This window comes from Cebidichthys violaceus, unplaced genomic scaffold (genome assembly GCF_023349555.1).
Source record: "Cebidichthys violaceus isolate CVI_PGR_0920_01 unplaced genomic scaffold, fCebVio1.0.p SCAF_192, whole genome shotgun sequence".
In the NCBI taxonomy this organism is placed as follows: Eukaryota; Metazoa; Chordata; class Actinopteri; order Perciformes; family Stichaeidae; genus Cebidichthys; species Cebidichthys violaceus.
Window position 1 is genome coordinate 27,501 of NW_027176364.1, and position 18,384 is coordinate 45,884.

Sequence of the window (18,384 nt, forward strand, 5' to 3'; positions counted from 1 at the left end):
TACAAGTGTATGTAAACTTTTGACCACAACTGTATGTATATATATGTATATGTGTATATGTATGTATATATATATATATATGTATATGTATGTGTATATATATATATGTATATATGTGTGTGTGTGTGTGTGTGTGTGTGTGTGTGTGTGTGTGTGTGTGTGTGTGTGTGTGTGTGTGTGTGTGTGTGTGTGTGTGTGTGTGTGTGTGTATGTATATATATATATATATATATATATATATATATATATATATATATATATATATATATATATATATATATATATATATATATATATATATATATATATATATATATATGTATGTGTGTGTGTGTGTATATATAATTTCTTTCAATATATTCTTTGTGATTTTTTTTTTTTATTTTTTAAATTTATTTTACTGTATGAACTAACATAAATTCTCTAGTAAGAAAATCATACGGTAACAATATAGTCAAAAACATAAACATAGCATATATTATATATTCATACGTAAACTCATATACTGTAGATTTAGAGTCATTAACGTTCAGTATAGTACGCATGTACCCACAGAGCTGCATTCAAATAGATCTTTCTTTTCATAAATCTGTCTTTCAGTTTTATACAGTAATTCTCTTCTTATTCACCTTCAGTGCAAAGAGTCCTAGTTGTCCTGCATTCTAATCTCCCATTAGCACATCATTTTACTGCAATCACTTGATCACATGCTGTTTAATCCTCTCTCTCTCTCTCTCATGCTGAATGAGGCCGCTTTGTGTAGCTGAGTAATGCATAAAGTCTGGCATTAATTTCTTTAAATGTAATAATAAATTCCTTACTTGAGAAACGAGCTCCACTAAGGAGGCGTAGTCCAAAAACTTAATTAGCATCTCTGCTGGGCTGGGATCAGTCGTCCTCTTTGTGCTTTAGGTTTGTTACAAAGTCGCTGACAGTGTGAGAGCGTGGCCTTGATGCCGGCCTGGATATGATAGACACACCCTGATAAAACTCTGATCAACTTGTTTTCCCACTAGCATCAATGTCAGTTTTTGTTAGCGTAGCCAAAGTGTCTGCGGCGTTCGGAGAAAAGCATTACAGGGAGCGAGGGTGAGCCGTTATCTAGCAGCTGGGGAAGTCATTTTTAGATTGCGGTCACTCAGGAATCACCACTGCAACATCCGCGACGTGACCAGTGGCAGTTCCCACCAATTAGACGCTTCACTCCCCCCCCCATTTTTATCCTTTTTATTAGATTGAGACCGGGCTTGCTGCTCGGCCTCTCCAGATAATCTTGGCTGGACCAGAAGTCTCCAGGCCTGTGTAATGGGTCTGCTTTTTTGTTGTTGTTGATTTTATATATAAAGACCATCAACGATGTTGTGGGCTAAATCTGAACTAATTGCCACTGATAACAGGGCAGCTCCGTGATAAGCTCCTCAGCCTGACCCAGCTAGCAGCGATGAGGCGGTGCAAACACAAGTGTACCGGCAGGGCTTTTTTCCCCCAGAGTTCACCTGCAACTCAGTGAACCACTCGGCGGTCAAACATTGAGCTCAATTAATCTGTATATCATCTGTAGCCATGCATACATGTTTGTAAAATCTCTAACTATTAAAACTACTGATCCAGGCAGGCCTTAACTTTTCCAACAGCTGTGCCAGTAAAATCTCTTTTCCTTGAGTCATTGTTGAGACGTCTACCTTTTTTTGTTTGTTTGTTTGTTTTGCAGTCTAGTGACCGAAGGTAACCTCTGCTTCAGACGAAGTAACACAAACAGCTCCTGGCAGTAAACTCAGGAACTGAACTGTGCCTGCCTCAAAGCCTGTGTCACCTTTTCATGTCATTTCCTGTCCCTCTTAGATTCACTCTAAGCCCACTGGCAATGTTTACATGTTCGTGTTGTTGTTGATAACGGTTATGGAAAATGTGTCAAATGACTGCTAGTACTTTCTACATGAGAATAGGACATGGTCCCTCTTGTAAGCGGCTAATTTAAAGCCCATGACTACGTAAATATTAGCTAAGTATTCCTCCATAACAGTAAATATGAATGAGGAAAAACAAGTTCTGGAAAAAAGGATCATCTAAATTTTAAAAAGTTGATTAATAACTTAATTCTTAATGAAGTGCTGCCTGATTAGCATATGAAACTGGCACCAGCGACTGTAAACATGTGCATAGATATATGTGAAATAATAATACAACGTACCTCACTCTACTTAACAAGGGCGCATCGGGTGCACTGCAGTGTTCCCTGAGCCAAAAATAGCAGAGATGCTGCAGATGAAAAATGCAGTCGGTTCACAGGCGGTTAGTAGGAATGTAAACACGTGTGTCCACACAGTGTTGATTTACAATGACAGAAATCTCTCTTTTGACACAACCACACTTTTCAGAGTTTGGCAGAAAATGTGTCTAAGCAGGACTCCATCGCTCAGAGTACGACACTGATTGAGATCATATTTTTGGGGGTCCTTTAACAATTCATCATGACTAAGCTCTTAAGTCAAGTCAGGGTAGAGGTGGAGATGAACCACATTCTCTTCTCGCCTCTCTGTAGCACGCTGCGGTTCACTACGCCGAGATAGGAGGCTCCCCTTTTCAAGTTCAATTGCCGTTCCGAAAGTAAACTTCAGACACAAAGTCTTCCGTCCTGTGATTATTTAATAGTTGTTTAGACAGGGCCAGAAAACAAATGAGAGGTCATCGCAGCTCGCTACAAAAAAAAATGACCACAATCAAAACGACAGCGACAGGAAACAGGTTTTATTTGAGTCATTATCTGCATCTAGGATCTACACTGTGCAGATACCATGCAGTGTTTATACACACTCTACGTGCTGTGCTCATCTGACCTCCTTTTTTTAGTAATAGTGATTATTAGTGAATCTCAAACAGAGAAAATACCCTGAACGCATTGAGGTTCGACAGCTGGAGCTGTGAAATATCTGGACGTATTCCCCAATGTTTTGTTGGCGGTCCATTTTCAACATGATTTCATGCATTTAGGAATCCAGGAGTATGTGGAGGCCGTGTCTTTCCTGCACTACATCCGCCATCGCAGCCTCATCAGCCTGGAGGAGATCAACGCCAGACTGGTGTTCATGAGAACGGAGAAGGTAGATGCCGAGGTAAATTTAAAGAAACCGCATGCGATTCTGTTTGGTTTGTCATTGTGTTTGCCTCAGTATTAGTCCATGTCGTGGCTGCAGTACGGCGGTATGGCACACAAAGGCAACATTGGGTTCTACCTTGTACCACTCAGCTGGCTATTTGGACGATGGGTGCCCGTTGATGCAGGCAGAATTGCTTGAACCTCAATATTTTGGAGTCAAAGCATCATCACCGTGCTTTAGAAAAATTGGAGTTTGCTTATTTGAAGCCCGTCTGAAGCAGAGGGAGACAACATAACAATCACATTTGGCAAATATTGCTGTCTGCATCCATCTTGTGTGTAAATCCTGCCGGGATAAGAATGTCTAGGCACAATCTGTCTAAAAGCAATCATCCCTAAAAGTGTTCGTAATCTCCGTTTCTTTCTATTCGTTCTCGTCGTGTTTTCATCTCAGGACTCAGCTGAAGCGCCGCAGACGGGCAGTCCGGTCCTGACCTTCCAGGTGACGCCCTCCGACTACCTGCTCGGCGTGGCCGACCTGACCGGAGAGCTGATGCGCATGTGCATCAGCAGCGTGGGCAACGGCGACATCGACACGCCCTTCCAGCTGAGCCAGTTCCTGCGGCAGATCCACGACGGCTTCTCCTACATCGGCAACACGGGCCCGTACGAGGTGTCCAAGAAGCTGCACACGCTGCGACAGAGCCTGGGCAAGGTGGAGGACGCCTGCTACGCCCTGCGCGTCCGCGGCTCCGAAATCCCCAAACACATGTTGGCCGACGTGTTCTCCAGCAGGACCGCACTCCTCGACCCCGAGGAAGGAGTGGTTTAGGTCCCGCGCAACGTCGCTCACGATTTCTGTGGTGTCATTGTCCGCTTTAGTTGTGCTCCAGTTTGATGTTTGTATGTATTTTTAATGGGATTTGATTACGGTTCGTGACATGCTTGTTAATTTTGTTTTTATTGTTTGAATAAAAACAGTATTACAATAGACAATGGATTACTTTTCTTTGATAAGGATCTGATGACTTCAGTTGTTTTTGCATGAATAAAAGTTCTGTGCCAAATGTGCCATGCTCTCCCAGTCTTTAAGCGGCTTTGATAATGTGTGTGTTTATTTTATTTTGCTCTCTGCCCTCCCCTCTCTCTATCACACACAGATAATCTAAGGTAGAACCATTGGCTGCTTGCACACACTGCATACTGTGTGGAGGAGGATCATGTGACCTTTGTACGTTGTACGTGCCTGTTTTCTGACACACACACACACACACACACACACACACACACACACACACACACACACACACACACACACACACACACACACACACACACACACACACACACACACACACACACACACACACACACACACACACACACACACACACTTATTCTACCCTCTCAACAGTTCTCACCACTGCAATGAGATAAATTCATAAGGTTTCGGGCACACTGACAATTATTCCTGGCAGAGAACCGATACGCACCTGCAATTTTTTCATCTGTTCATCTGATGGTGATAATTATTACCATCCAGATAGACAATGCTGCTGTGTTCATAGATGGCCATGGAGTAATGCCTGCATCGTCCATGATGAGTCAGAGTTAACTTAAGATTAAGTGTAACTTGTAAGTCAAACTGCAACATGGCCTCTATGTAGGCTTTCCTGTTTCTATTCTGAAGCAGCTGCTGTGCTTCACGGCCTGCAATCGCTCATCTCTCATAACGAGGAGCTTTAGGGATGGAACATATCTGTCTCCGAATAATTCTGTTTCATGTATAAAAATGTTAGGTATTTGGTATTCAACCACAAAGAAGATCATCTGTCATCTGACTGAGCTCTTGGTGTTCTTTCTGTCAGTGAGAGAAAGGGTTTTAATTTAATTCACCTCTGCCACCTTGTGGTTAATATGAGTACTACATGTGGACAGCTTCAATCTTCAGCATAAAACTGAAAAACAAACTTTTGAAAACATTGTTTTTATGTCTTTTATGTATGATTAATTTTAGTTTTTTAAAGAGGTTGTTGAATTCTATTAAGGCAGTTAGAGACAGAAAGACTGGTTGGTTTGTTACTTTTGTTAGGTGTGTAAATCAATTAGGCAGTCCAATCAAGGAACACAAATTTGATGGTATATATTTAATGTATATTTAAATATTATTCAAATGGGTCTTATAAAGGCTCTGTGCACATGCTTACTACCCAGTTTCAAAGAAATTCAAATGTAAAAAAAACGTGTTTATGTGTCACATGGGAGAGCTATCACAGACTGTATACAAAGAATATAAATATAATGTCTTAAACAGCAAATAAGAGGTCATGACCTAAATAAAGGTTAATTCACAACTAAGCATTTAGTGACAGGGAGCTGCAACATGGACATCATCATCAATCAAGATGTTACTTTAAAACGCATCAAACAAAAGAAAACAGATAGCGGTGTCTTCTGGAGACAACATGCATTAGCAGGAATAATGCAAACGAGATCGTTAACCCAGACATGACAGCACAGGTGTAATTAATAACACTAACGAGGGCTGCATTACATCTAGGTGTTCTAGTACCAGACTTAATGTCACACCTGAACTGAATCAAGCCATCGTTAATGTATCAGTAATTATTTTAACATATGAAGCCGTACAGCTTGCAGCTGACTTCACAACTGCTCCAAAAAGTTGGTTTTCTGTTGGCCGCCACCATAATGGGTTTCAGGTCCAAGCCCACTCTCAAACATGCCTTCTATATGCTGTGCAGTGGGATGTGACAACAAAGAAGGAGACTCGAATGTTTGCAGCAATTAAAAGGGCAAAGTGGACACCGACCGAAAGTTCCCAAACATAATACAATGTATAGCGAGCTAACGTTAGCTAACTTAAGTGTTAGCCTGCTAAATTAGTACGGAGGAGTTCATGTAAACTTGCCTTTTTTAAATCAATGACACGTAAGAGACTTTTCAAACAATAAATCGATCAGGGTGAATCCCCATTCATTCAACACAGTTTCTAATCATATAGCAACCAGAGCCATAGCGTTAATTATGGTGCAAAATCTGAGATTGGAAGCATTTTGATTGTCTCTTAACGGCTCTCAACATGTCGACGCCAAGCCAGCGACTCATAGTTGAGGATGCTAACAGCGCTAACATTACAAACAACGGCAAAAGTTCTGACAGAGCAGTTGAAGAAAAGTTTACCTGAGGGAAACCGGAGGGTTGGGTTTTACGATTCTGCGACAATGGTGTCGGTCGGGATGACATTATCAGCTGTATCCACTGTATGACAGCAGAGCAGCAGATGTAAGCGAGCCGATGGGGCACGCTCACATGCACTAACATGCACTAAGAGCATGCATGACCCTATGTCAACAAAGCAAGAAGAAACTCAGATTACAACACACACACAGGGAGAGCGACTTTATTCTCTGCTCAGGTAGACATTACTCCACTATATCCTTACTCAAGTAGTAGTTGTTTGCTGCTGTATTGATGTTTAGAATGTTATATACAGCTCTTTTACTTTAAACCCGAGCGACCCTAGTAGCAAAGGCAGGTTGCGCACATTGCAACAAACACCAGATAAGGACATGTTAAACATGTAGCGGCAACATATTCATCCGTCATACTCACATAACGGGAAGGTCGGCTAAAAGCTCATTTCATTTTACCTCAATGAAACGATTAAAAAACCAAGCAACTCAATCAGCACAAAGCAAAAACACAGATTCCACTGGTTACTTAAGTCTTCCTCACTTTATACAGCCATAACCACACCAAATTATGTTTAACCTACGTTTTGAGATCAAAAGTTGTGTTCATGTGCATTTCAACGCTGCTAATGGCTACTCCAATGTCTCTGGATTGTCTCTGAATCGATTCCAGCCCTCTGTATTTATTTGCATGGAGGAACGTTTGCAGCTTTCCTCCAGCAACCAACAGCCCACCCTCAGCCTTCCATGAGAAAACACAGTCTATGTCTCCATCTGGTGGATGAATCATGGTAGTGCACTCATCCCAAAAGTCGCATGATTGCAGCGCGCTATTGGGTGCCCTCCTAGAATCCCTGCAGGCTAAATTTAAAATCCCATTCCAGTTCATCTCAAAACTTAAAGTCAAAATGCCTGCTGGGTAATAGTTTTTCAAAACATTCCGACTTAACTTTTTTATTTTACAAAAAGATAGAGGACATGCCGTCTGCGGATTTATTTTGCTTCCAATTATTAATACTTGGCAGGTGATTGCACTTGATCGAACAAATTTCAAACCTTTCTGCAACACATCGACAGTGTAGCCTAACTAAGTATAAAGGCTGCCCTCTGTTGTGTCGGCTGAACTGAGCCCTTTATCACGGAGTCTTGTCCATCAGCCAACCACGCTGAATGAAAGGAACATTTGGATGTGTGGGAAGGAGGATGAAAAGACTCTGCTCTATGTGGGGTCTCTTCTCATTCATTCCCTCGCTGCATGAACAAAGGAAGACTTTTGTTTTTACGTCAGGATGTTAGGGGCGTCTAAAAATATGCAAAAATAACATGCATTTTTGCACACAAACAATTACTTGACCTACATATTTTAAATACACTTGGGTAGTCTGTAAACATAGTGTCAACAGTGCAGGGACATACAGTACGTGTCCAAATGTATGTCAAGTTATTCCATTTCATTGTTTGACACAACAAAATAGAACAAGAGCCATTGAAACAATAATTTGTTATGACTCTCATTGCAAAACCAAAAAAATATTATTGATGTCAAAGTCTTTGTTATTTCTACCCAATTTTAGATTTTGTTTTGTGTCCTTTTGATTTAATTTAAATGTGAACAGCCCTAGTAGCTTCCCTTACACTTTTAAAAAGCTAAACAAAACACAATAATGCCATTAATAATAATGGCCATTACAACATCCCAACGTTGTGCATTTGACATTGCAATAGCTTGTGACTTTAACAGAGTTTGAGGTCGTATGACTGCATGTTTTTCGATTTAAATATTTCATTTTCCCTCCACGAGCTGTAGCTGTAATGTTCTAAAATAAATAAAGTGTGCATACACATAGAAACTGCAGCAGTTGACCCGGTGATGTGTGCGCCGCTGCATTCATAGGCTGACTGCTGTGGCGGTGAGGCGGTCTGAAGGAGTCTGGAGTCAAATTCCTGAACACGTAGGAGCTCCTCGCGCTCCTCGCGCTGCTCCAACACGACATACGACTCAGGGGCGCAACGAATAACGGATTACTGATCGCTCTTCGATGAGACACAGATTTAAATTAATTTGGCCTCTTTTGCTATTACGCTGCACCAAACCGCGGGATGTTTTTTTTCTTCCATTTCTCCGCAAGAAACATGACATGAGGACCTTTTTCTCTCTCCAGACAGTCTTGTTCATGCCCAACCCACTTGTTTGCCGCAGAGAAGAAATGTAAGACTCTAAAGTACGAGTAGGCTATCAATACTGTCAGGAAATGTGTATTATGGACAAAGGAGCGCGTGTGAAAAGCCGGTTTCACGCGTCATTCCAAAGCGGGGAGAAAAAGAAAAAAAATAACAGCCTGGGTTCATTTTTCCACAACGGAAATGAGATCAGTCCCAATGGCTGGCTGCACTTCTTCTAAAACATGGTCGATGTAACTCCATGTATGTACAGCAGCACCGGGATCTGATACTCGCGGACTTCTGCCCACAAGCAGCTTGTTGTTAGTGGGAAGATGTTTGCTGGACTGATGGGGCTGGAATGTCGGAGCAACTCTCTGCTTCACCACTGCGAAGTCATGGAAGGTAAAAAAAGGGCTTTTTCTTTTTGTTTAAACTTATCAACTGCCGTCAACAATCATCAGTAGCTTTTCTGCAGAAGGGACGATGATGAAGTCCGGTTTGAATTCTCACCAGGAGCTCTACACGTTACTTTAGAATTATATACAAACATAGTAATAATGAAATGAAATAAGGGGGTAAGTCACTTAGAATAAACTAAAGAGGAAAGAAATACACTCCTTACATGAGAGCGTGCAGCGGGTCTGAATGTTGTATTCACTGCTGTTAACAGTGCCGCTCCAACTCATCCAAAACAAGACCTTGTTATTTGCACTGTGAAGTTCAGTGTCACTGAATAAACAGTGTGGTTGGAGTCCTCCAGCTGGTTGTCCACACTGACACTCACTCACTGTTACATGAACTTTCTTTGATGAGTCAGTGATGAGTGACTTTCTACTCGTGGAAGGTTCTTCTCCCCTCTGAATATGTAGACAGTGTGGACAAACATATGATGACCCTTTGCATATTATCTCTTTTGCATAACTTACTTGCATGTTTTGCATACAGACTTTCCAGTAACACATCACTGCTTCTGACAGGCTGTCCATAATCACTTGTCTTCATTCAAACTCTTTATAACCAGGCTACACTACCTTTGCAATTTAACTTCTCACAAAAGCAACACAACTTTCCTTGCAGAACAAATATTCCTTTTCAAACACATAGCCGGTGTTTTATGTCACGCTACACAGGACAGCTCGGCATCTCCCGCCGTTAAACAGCTGGTAAGATTACTGACATTTACTATCCAACACATTGTTGACATTTTGAATAAATCAAATGAATCCATGTATCAAATGATCATGATAAGTTAAGTAACATCGGGTGATAAGGCCACGTCGTGTGACAATTACTCATTCGGTATAATGGACGTCAAAATGTCAGTTCAATGTTAGCATTTAACTGTACTAGCAACAAATGAAACCATATTTTAGGTTTGTTGGGTGTATTCATTATTCACAGTTAGTCTCCCGCTGCTGTACTGTCTCTTCACTCCACTCAGCTCAACTATATTCTGTTCATGATCCTCGTGTGATCATACAGGAAGTGTAGAGCTGTTTTCTTATTAAAGTATCACCAGAGCAGAGATTCAAATCTGGACTATCATACATTATAGTTCAGTTTCCTGTCGGCCAATATAGACGTTTTTCTTGTTTTTCCCGGATGGATAGATTTACTTCTAGGTCACCATTAGTCATACTCATCGTCAAAGAACTTTCATTTCCCTATTTCTGTTGCCGTGGCCGGTCACAAGTGGCGAAGTGTTGCACATCTGCCGAGCAGTGCTGCTTCTCAGGAGGCCGCTGACATGCAGATTTGCTGGTATGTGTGTGTGTGTGTCTCAGTGTGCTGCGTGTTCCTCAAACGTTTGTGTTTTTATGAGATCCTCTGCATTCCTCTGCTCTTTGGGCCGAAGCACTTTCAGCAACCAATGGGATGCGTCGTTTAACCTACGGGCTCTGAGGAGGGCCTGTTTAATCCTCAAAGGTAAATAATCTAGCCTCCTCACTTTCCCACACTTTGTGCCGAGGCCCCTCAACACGAGAAACGAGTTGCAATGAGAAAGCTCTTATTGTTGCAGTGGGATCGTTCGGCCGTCGCTGTTGGGTCTCCCTCTTGCTTATTTGCCGTTTCTGCCAGAATTCCTGGCAAACTATTTTAGAACAAAGCCTGGCAGGAAGCAGCAAATGACATACCTCTGAGGGGCTTCAACCGAGATGTTGATGCCCCCCAAACACACTCACACACACACACACACACACACACACACACACACACACACACACACACACACACACACAATGGGCCATGAGGCATTTCCTTCCTCTTTACTGAGAAGAGCTGTCTTTGTGTAATCGAAGCATGACGAGGATACAGTACCACTTTCCATCAACAGATGCTTCCCCTTTTCGTTCTTTGACTCTCTTGAGTGGGCTCCACATTCTATCTTGGCCACACCAGATGGTGGACGGTGGTGTTTGGTACCTACGGAGAGTGTTGGGTTTCTTGGATTGGTTATGGAACAGTGGCCGCGTCTGTAAAGAAACACTAATGGAGCTGTAACGCAACCTGAGCTTTAGTGCGGCGGTCCCAGTGGACAGAAGCCATACAGCACAATGGGAACACCCCTGTGCTGCTCTCACTGCCAATCAACTGAAACCGACATCCCAACTCTCCCTTAAAGTCGTGTCTTTTGATGTCTCTCTTCCTCTCCAGTCACATGGGAGGCTTTAGTAGTGACATCACAGGAGGATCATGGGGGTGGGGTGGGGTGGGGGGGTGGGGGGGGGGTGGTAGTGGTCATGGTTGGTTTGATGCCCTGAATACAGCTAGAAACATAATAACTGAGCTCCGACAGAGAAAAGTGTCAAAACTATGTGATGTCCTTACAAGGTACACGTGTTTGATTGTAACTAATGTATAATGGTGTCATTAAGTGTAACCGGGTTTTACAATGATGGTAGTCTGAATGCCCCCAGTGTTCTCAGTACAACAGTCTGTGTGTTAGTGTGTCTCTGTGTGTGTGTGTGTGTGTGTGTGTGTGTGTGTGTGTGTGTGTGTGTGTGTGTGTGTGGGAAGAGAAAATTGAGAGCCAGAAGTGAAAGAAGGCCGACGCAGCTGTACACAAAGGGGCTGTTGATCCCCAACATTTCAGCCTGTCTCCGTCTCTGAATCCTACATGTTACATGTATTAATCCCGTGGAGCTGCAGCAGGTGTCCCGCTCTGAACACAAACCGGTCTTCATCATCACGCTCCACTTTCAGAGCTAGTGCTGTTTTTACGCTGATGTTTTATCACTTCTCATTGCTGGGGTTGGCCACGTCCGTCTGCACTGGTTCTCAAACTGTCTGTGTCCATATAATCCCTTAACATGTCATTCAAACAGTCACAATATGAGGTACATTAGTAACATTATTAAGGACACGAGCTGCATGTTTCTTTGCACCTTTCTGTTGTGCAAACACAAGTTAAACTTTTCCCAAATGTTTTCACACACTAGTGATAAGGACCTTCCCACTAGGTTTACAGTGAACCTGAGAGAAAGATTGGCGTATTGATTTCTGCTTGATTAGGTTGATCAGTTTTTCCCCATCTTGTATTTAAAGCTGCACTAATCAATATCAAATTAATGAGCAATTAATCAATTGACAACATGTACACATGTGGAAGGAGTTACTTATAGTCACAAACCCAAATAGACTTATCCTCTGACTAAGTTCTCCCTAGTTCCTCTCAGGTCTACGAAGAGTTTTAGCATCTTTCCGCTTATTGTTATTGTTTTACGGGCCGCAGCTCAACTGTTTTTGGTTGATTCTCCCTCCTCTCATAAACTTGGTTTGTTAGCAACAAACAGCTCAGAAAAAAACAATGCACACTACTTTGTCAGCACCAAACAACAGTCAGACAAAGTGAGAAAGAAGCTGCTGAACATAATGAAGCGTTTGGCTGCTACAGAGCCAGATATTTCCTTCAGTAGATCAGACTCATGACTTCATAAAGTGGACACTAACACAACTTCAAATGAATGCTGACGTTGCTCCGTAAATGTATTAAACACGTCAAACGTGCCTCCAAAATAGAGCTTGAATTCTAAATGAAACTTTCTTACTTAGATCTCAACAGCTTTCATTACACAAAAGCACTTTTAATCTTGTGTTTACCGGAGATGTTCTCATAAGTTTCTTGGAATTTCGTTGTTCAGCATGAAAAAAGCATGAAAAAGGACTAATCGACTAAGAGCCTTTACATCATCAGAGCAGCTGAGTTTGTTTTTTGTTCCAACATTAAATCAGATTCATTGAGCTTTACTTTGTTTTTCAAAGACAAACCGATTCAAATGTAACTTCAGGAAGTATTGTTCATGCAGTCCACTCCTCCGCTGAGAGGCGGGCCTTAACTCAAAATGACGGCGTGGCTTTGGTATTTCCCAACAGCTGGAGCAGAATTCTGGGAACTGTCAGACATCTGCCCAAGTTGTTTGTCACTCAGTTAGCGATGCTAGCTCTGAGGGCAGAGGGGTGGGGAAAACGTCATTACGGTTCGGTTATATCACGATCAGAACACTTGGTGGCACATTTAGCGTCACATTTTCCTGATGACTCTGTGCATGCACAGCTAATCCTGCCAGTTCTATGAGCTCACTCGTGGTCTTCCACATGACCGTGTTGTCCAGCTTAATGGTTAATCTCTGCATCGACAGGTGGCAGAGCATCAGGGACAGCTGGCAGCTCCGCTCGTAAGAGGTTTCACCGAAGACCGGGGTACATGAGAGGAGAGCAGTCCAGACTACAGAGCACAACTCATGGGCAGGAGGAGGAGGAGGAGGAGGAGGAGGAGGAGGAAGGTAGGTCCACTTGCATTCGGAACGGAAAATCCGGACGTCACAGTGACATCACTGAGGGACGCAGTGCTCAGAATGAGCAACATCCCGATAAACTCACATGTTGCTCTTGGAAGAGTAAGAGTTTTCTCTGCTCTGTCACCCATCCTCTTCCTCACGTGGATTACAGAGCCAGTAATGGTGCATCCAGCCACCAGGGTCGGTTCTCTCTGCCTCAGAAGGAACTCAGGTTAAGGCCGAGCCCGGCCGTCCGGTCCTCACAAGAGGACTCCTTTAACTCTAGCTTCAGTTTTATCCGGCAGTCTCTGAACTCCAGCCAGAGGACAGACGCAACCACTGCAACAGCGCCCTGGGAACCAGAACCACTAAGACGGTCAACTGAAGCACTTAGTTCGCCTCGGACAAAACCAGCAGCCTTGTCCACTGGGCACAATGTCTCAAAACATCCAACTCCTGTCCAAACACTGCCCTCCTGCTCTCCAAGCAGCCAGGCGGAGCGAGAGGAGCCGTCATTGGGCGGGAGGTTTTGGCGAGAGTGTCTGGGGGATTTCACGCCGGACCTGCCTGACAGTGACTCACGATCTGTGGACATCGAGATCACCTCCTCACTGTCCGTGGACTCAGACACCGCCTCCGCCTCCTCCGTCACCTCTGGCTACGAGAGCGCCACGCCCGCCTCCGACCACGGCTGGGACAACCTGGTGAAGAAGTACGAGGGCGTGCTGCAGGACTGCCTCCAAAACAACCGCACGCACACCAAGGTGGGCACGATCGCCTTTATTGACTTTATGTCAATTCCAACACCAGGTTCAGAATCAAGACTCAAACACCAAGATGTTGTTTTTAAAGGAATAGTTTGACATATTGGGAAACACATATATTTGCTTTTCCTGTCAAGAGTTAGAGCAGATGATACCTCTCATGAGAGCTCATCTAACTCTCGGCAAGAAACTAAACAAGCCTGTTTCCCAAAATGTCAGACTATTTCTTTAAGACCCAGAGCAAAATAGGAAATCTGGGTGTTACCGCATAGTTTTCTGAGCACCTACAAGATTACCACACATGTAGATCTATCAGCCTACTCTATGCTATAAACTTTGAGGTCACGGGGTCTCATTACAGGAACTTACTAAGCCTGAAATCCTGTTTTATCTCAGTGTTGGATGACATTTAGGATTTTTGGCATTACATAAACTTAAAAATGAATAATAATCAAGTGAAAAATCTTATCTTAGGAAAGGAATATAGCTATCACAGAACCTTCCTAACTTCCTAAGGTCCTTAGAGTTTCCCAAGTTAGACATCCTAGGTTAAAATGGCACAAACCTCGTCTTAACTTCAAAATAACTGCCAAAAATGTCAGCAGCACTGCTGTTGGGCAACGAATATGGTGGACAACATGAATAATATGAAATATAATTATTAAAAGGTCAATTAAAACAATATGGTGACTTTAAAATTTCCCAGACCATGTTTTATTGGGTATATATACACTGCCAAGGCGATTAATTTAGAATTTAATTTAGTTTTGGTCCATGATAGCAAAGCTAGCCTAGCCGATGATATTATGGCTTGTCCATCACGAATAGCCTATTATATATTCTATATTCTAAACATAGACACATCCATGACAGGACAAGTGCCGACAGAAGAATTCATTTACAGTTATAGTTAAGATTTCTTAAGTTAGGATAGGAGGTCTGATGTATGATAGGACAGCCAGGAGTTTAGGAATTGCTTCTCTAATAAGAAGATAGCAGTTAGGATATTTGACTGTAATTAGGCCGTCGATCCAACCAAATACTTAATGTATAGGAGTGTTAGAGAAATTCACTCGAAGCCGATGTAAAAATAATTATCACAGGACATTTATTCTTGCAAGAAGGAGACAGAGTTGAAACACATACAAGTCATGTATCAAGGCTGCTCAGAGGTCTGTCTCTGAGTCTCTGATATTTATACTTCGGATAACACACAAGTGCGTTAGCACAGAATCATTTGCATAAAGCTACGTGGCATGTCTTGAACTTGCCCCTTCCGCACAAGCAAACGTCATCTTGATGTTTAGTAAGATATACAATCGTCCCTTACAGAAGGTCACAGTGACTGCTAAACGAGGAACATCTGAGGATAACAAGTGTGAAGAGATTTCACACAGTAGTCACAGACTTCACGGAGCCTTGTATGTTAAACAATAAGAACTGGTCATCCTAAAAGTTATTTTTCTCCAACAAGGAGTCAACATACTAAACAGGTGAAATCCCTTAAACTGTAGTAAGGTCGATGTTTTAAACTTCCAGTCCTCAACTTGCTTAGCCGGTGTCAATTTGGTCATTGCACCCAGACTACTTTTTTCTTTTTTTTTGGCCTGTGGTGAAAGTGCATTGCCCTCTGGACTGTTGGGTAATCAGTAGCGTCTTCTGTCTGTTGTGTCTGCCTTTCAGATTGAGTCCATGATGTTGAAGCTGCAGAGGCTCCAGCAGAAAGCCATTCTGGATGACGACTATGACGCAGGTGAGCTAAGACTTTCAGTTGAGCCGCTGCTTTGATAAGCGAGTCGTCTCAGCTATCACGTACTGCAGGTGTTGATGGATTGTAGAGAGCTTCTTGCTTTTTCTGACATGTTTCATGCCTTTTTAAAAAATCTTTTTACCACCCTAATTTTTGATAAAATGATTTTATCCTCTATGTTTTTAATTTTTTTATAACATATAATTTAAAGAGGGACAGAGAGTTGCAGCAGCGTAACATACAGTAACAATGGGATTCTCCATTTATTTTTCGATGTTTCACTGATGTGTTCAGGACCCAGACATTCATCAGTTTGACGTTTAAGAGGAGGGGAGATAGAGGAAGTGCCCCCAGTTGTCTTTGTTGGATTTCTTGCTAACTGAATTAGCTGTGGATGTTTGATACGTGAGGCTGCGCATTAGTTAGAGCTGAAGAAATGGTTTGTCGTTTACTGGCTCTGACACACATTTCAAGTCAAACTCACTGGAGAGTTTAGCGACTTTTACTGTGATTAATAAAACATGAAACCGTAATTTGTTTTATTTTTAGTGTCTCAATGATACCTGTTGCTTTGATGATTAGTTTGTCAGTTGAGTTGACACTGACCTCAATAGTGTTTTTTTCTGTGTCATAAGCTGAAGGTTTGACCTGTTGGATGTCTCCACCTTAGTGCTCACCACATCAGATCAATCAGCCAAGTTCAACAAAAACCTGGACAAAGTAGTAAAGAGTAGGCAAAGCTGAAACTAAATCCATTTTTGTTTACAAGAAAAACCCGGAGCTTTGTGAACACTAACAGCTTTTGATGTTTTTAACTTTGAAGACTGCATGGGAAAGTCGTCACACCTAACAAATATAATCTGGACTTTATTTTCAATCTGTCTGCAGAAAAACGTTTGGTCTGAGAAAAGTTTATTTTCTGTATTCTGACCCATTTCTTGGACCTTGTGACAAGAATAAATGCCAACATCTGCCGTAGACCTTGAACTATTTAAGCGGAGTGATTATTTGGCTCGGTGTGTCTTTTCTGTTTGCCTTTTGATATTGTGCATCACGCTCTCTGACCAGTTCTTTTCCAGTCCTGTAAACTGCTGCTGCTGTTTTTATGTTGGCAGCGCTCTTTATAAAACGCTGTAAACAAGAAATACGTTGATTACATTTTCTTGCTGATGAACATCTAAATGAAGGTTGAATTCTTAAGATTTAAATAACAGCAAATGTGTCTTCTTGGAAACAGCAAGCTGAGAATTTTCAGTATGAAGGTTTCTCTCTCTGAGTGCCTTCTAATTAAAGTATAATTTGGTAATTGAATAAGGAGTGACGTGTGTGTAGACGTGTTATTTCAGTGACTGTAGGCTACGTAGACCTTTGTAATGTGGTTTCTGGGAAGTCACAAGTTTCTACATTGATTTACTGACTTGAACCCAGTTGTTAATAACTGAACTTTTCAGTAAACGTTGCTGCATGTATTTCAATATATGTGTGTGTGTGTGTGTGTGTGTGTGTGTTTTCAGCTGAGCGTTTTGGGAAAAAGCTGGAGGAGCTGTGCAGGGAGCGGGGTGCTCTGAAGCTGGGTTTACCCTCGAGACAGCCCAGCGTGGCTCTGTTCCTGGAGCGGCTCAGACGGGTGGTGCACAGCGCCCTCCAGAGGACAGACTGCAGTCAGTGCAGGTCAGTCACACAGCAACGTTAACAGTCATGCATTATTAGTGTACACACAACTCAAACTCTGCTGAGGGAACAAATTAACATCATGTTCTGTGTTTACTGTGATGCTAATTTATGAGCCCTTTTTTCTGATATGTCAATTTAATATCACAGTAATCATAAGCTACTGTTTTAATAAAGTGTGTTTTTTCTCCCTTATTGACATTTGGAGAAGCACATGTTTAAGTGAAACATCAAGTGAAAGGTTAAAATTGAACGTGAAATTCCTATTTTATTTCAGATTTCACATAATGACATTTGTTCATTTTGCCAACATTGTTTTACTAACGTTATATTGTTAATGACAATCTGATACTATTACACGGTGGTTAACAATATCAAAGTGTTGCTTCACAGCCCTACTGGGTTTGTAGTATTGAAGTCAACAGTTTCTTCAGCTCTTGGTGAAATTAGCATTTTGACAGCTTGATGTGGTTAAATGAAGTCCGTTAGCTTTGTCCTGTGATCGTGATCTCTCTTCCATTATGATGTTGTAGGACAGAGCAGTTAGGAAAGGGTGTTAAAAATAGCTCTTAACAGGAAGGAAATCAGGTGGGGCCTCTCCAGAGGGTATCCTGAACAAATGCAGCAATGCAGTGTTACTGTTTTGCACACATACAGGCGTCTCAGTTTTTAAAATGCGAAAAGAAACAAGAAAAAAAACATGCCGACAAAGATGTAAGGTCATTTCTGTTATATAGCATGTCCTTCCATTCTATAAGAGTGAGAAAAGCAGTAAGACATTGGTTTGAACCAGGGGCCAACCTCCGGTGAAGTGCCTCACACATCGAATGGCCAGTCTGTATGGAAGTCCATGAAAAAAATGATCCTACTTCTCACTTGATTTATTATTACCTCAGTTTAAATTCTTCTTCAATATACCATGATGTTCATTTAGTAAATCATAGTCCCA

At 42.0% G+C, this 18,384-nt stretch overlaps 2 protein-coding genes across 4 annotated transcripts in view; both read left to right on the top strand.

Annotated features, from left to right (window-relative positions):
* The window catches only part of tsnax (translin-associated factor X), a 10,020-nt gene extending 5,852 nt beyond the window's left edge, over positions 1-4,168 (top strand). The window contains exons 5-6 of the mRNA XM_068713966.1: positions 2,992-3,113; positions 3,552-4,168. Of these exons, the coding sequence (XP_068570067.1) occupies positions 2,992-3,113; positions 3,552-3,929 (500 nt within the window). The 3' untranslated portion in view covers positions 3,930-4,168. The remainder of the gene's footprint in view (positions 1-2,991; positions 3,114-3,551) is intronic.
* Positions 4,169-8,223: 4,055 nt separating this feature from the next.
* disc1 (DISC1 scaffold protein) overlaps positions 8,224-18,384 on the top strand; it is a 42,516-nt gene continuing 32,355 nt past the window's right edge. For all 3 annotated transcript variants that reach the window (XR_011103384.1, XM_068713967.1, XM_068713968.1), the window contains exons 1-4: positions 8,224-8,874; positions 13,113-14,014; positions 15,698-15,767; positions 17,279-17,435. Coding sequence is in view for 2 of the 3 variants with exons in the window: in XM_068713967.1 (XP_068570068.1) it covers positions 8,805-8,874; positions 13,113-14,014; positions 15,698-15,767; positions 17,279-17,435 (1,199 nt within the window). In the remaining variant the exon portion in view is untranslated. The remainder of the gene's footprint in view (positions 8,875-13,112; positions 14,015-15,697; positions 15,768-17,278; positions 17,436-18,384) is intronic.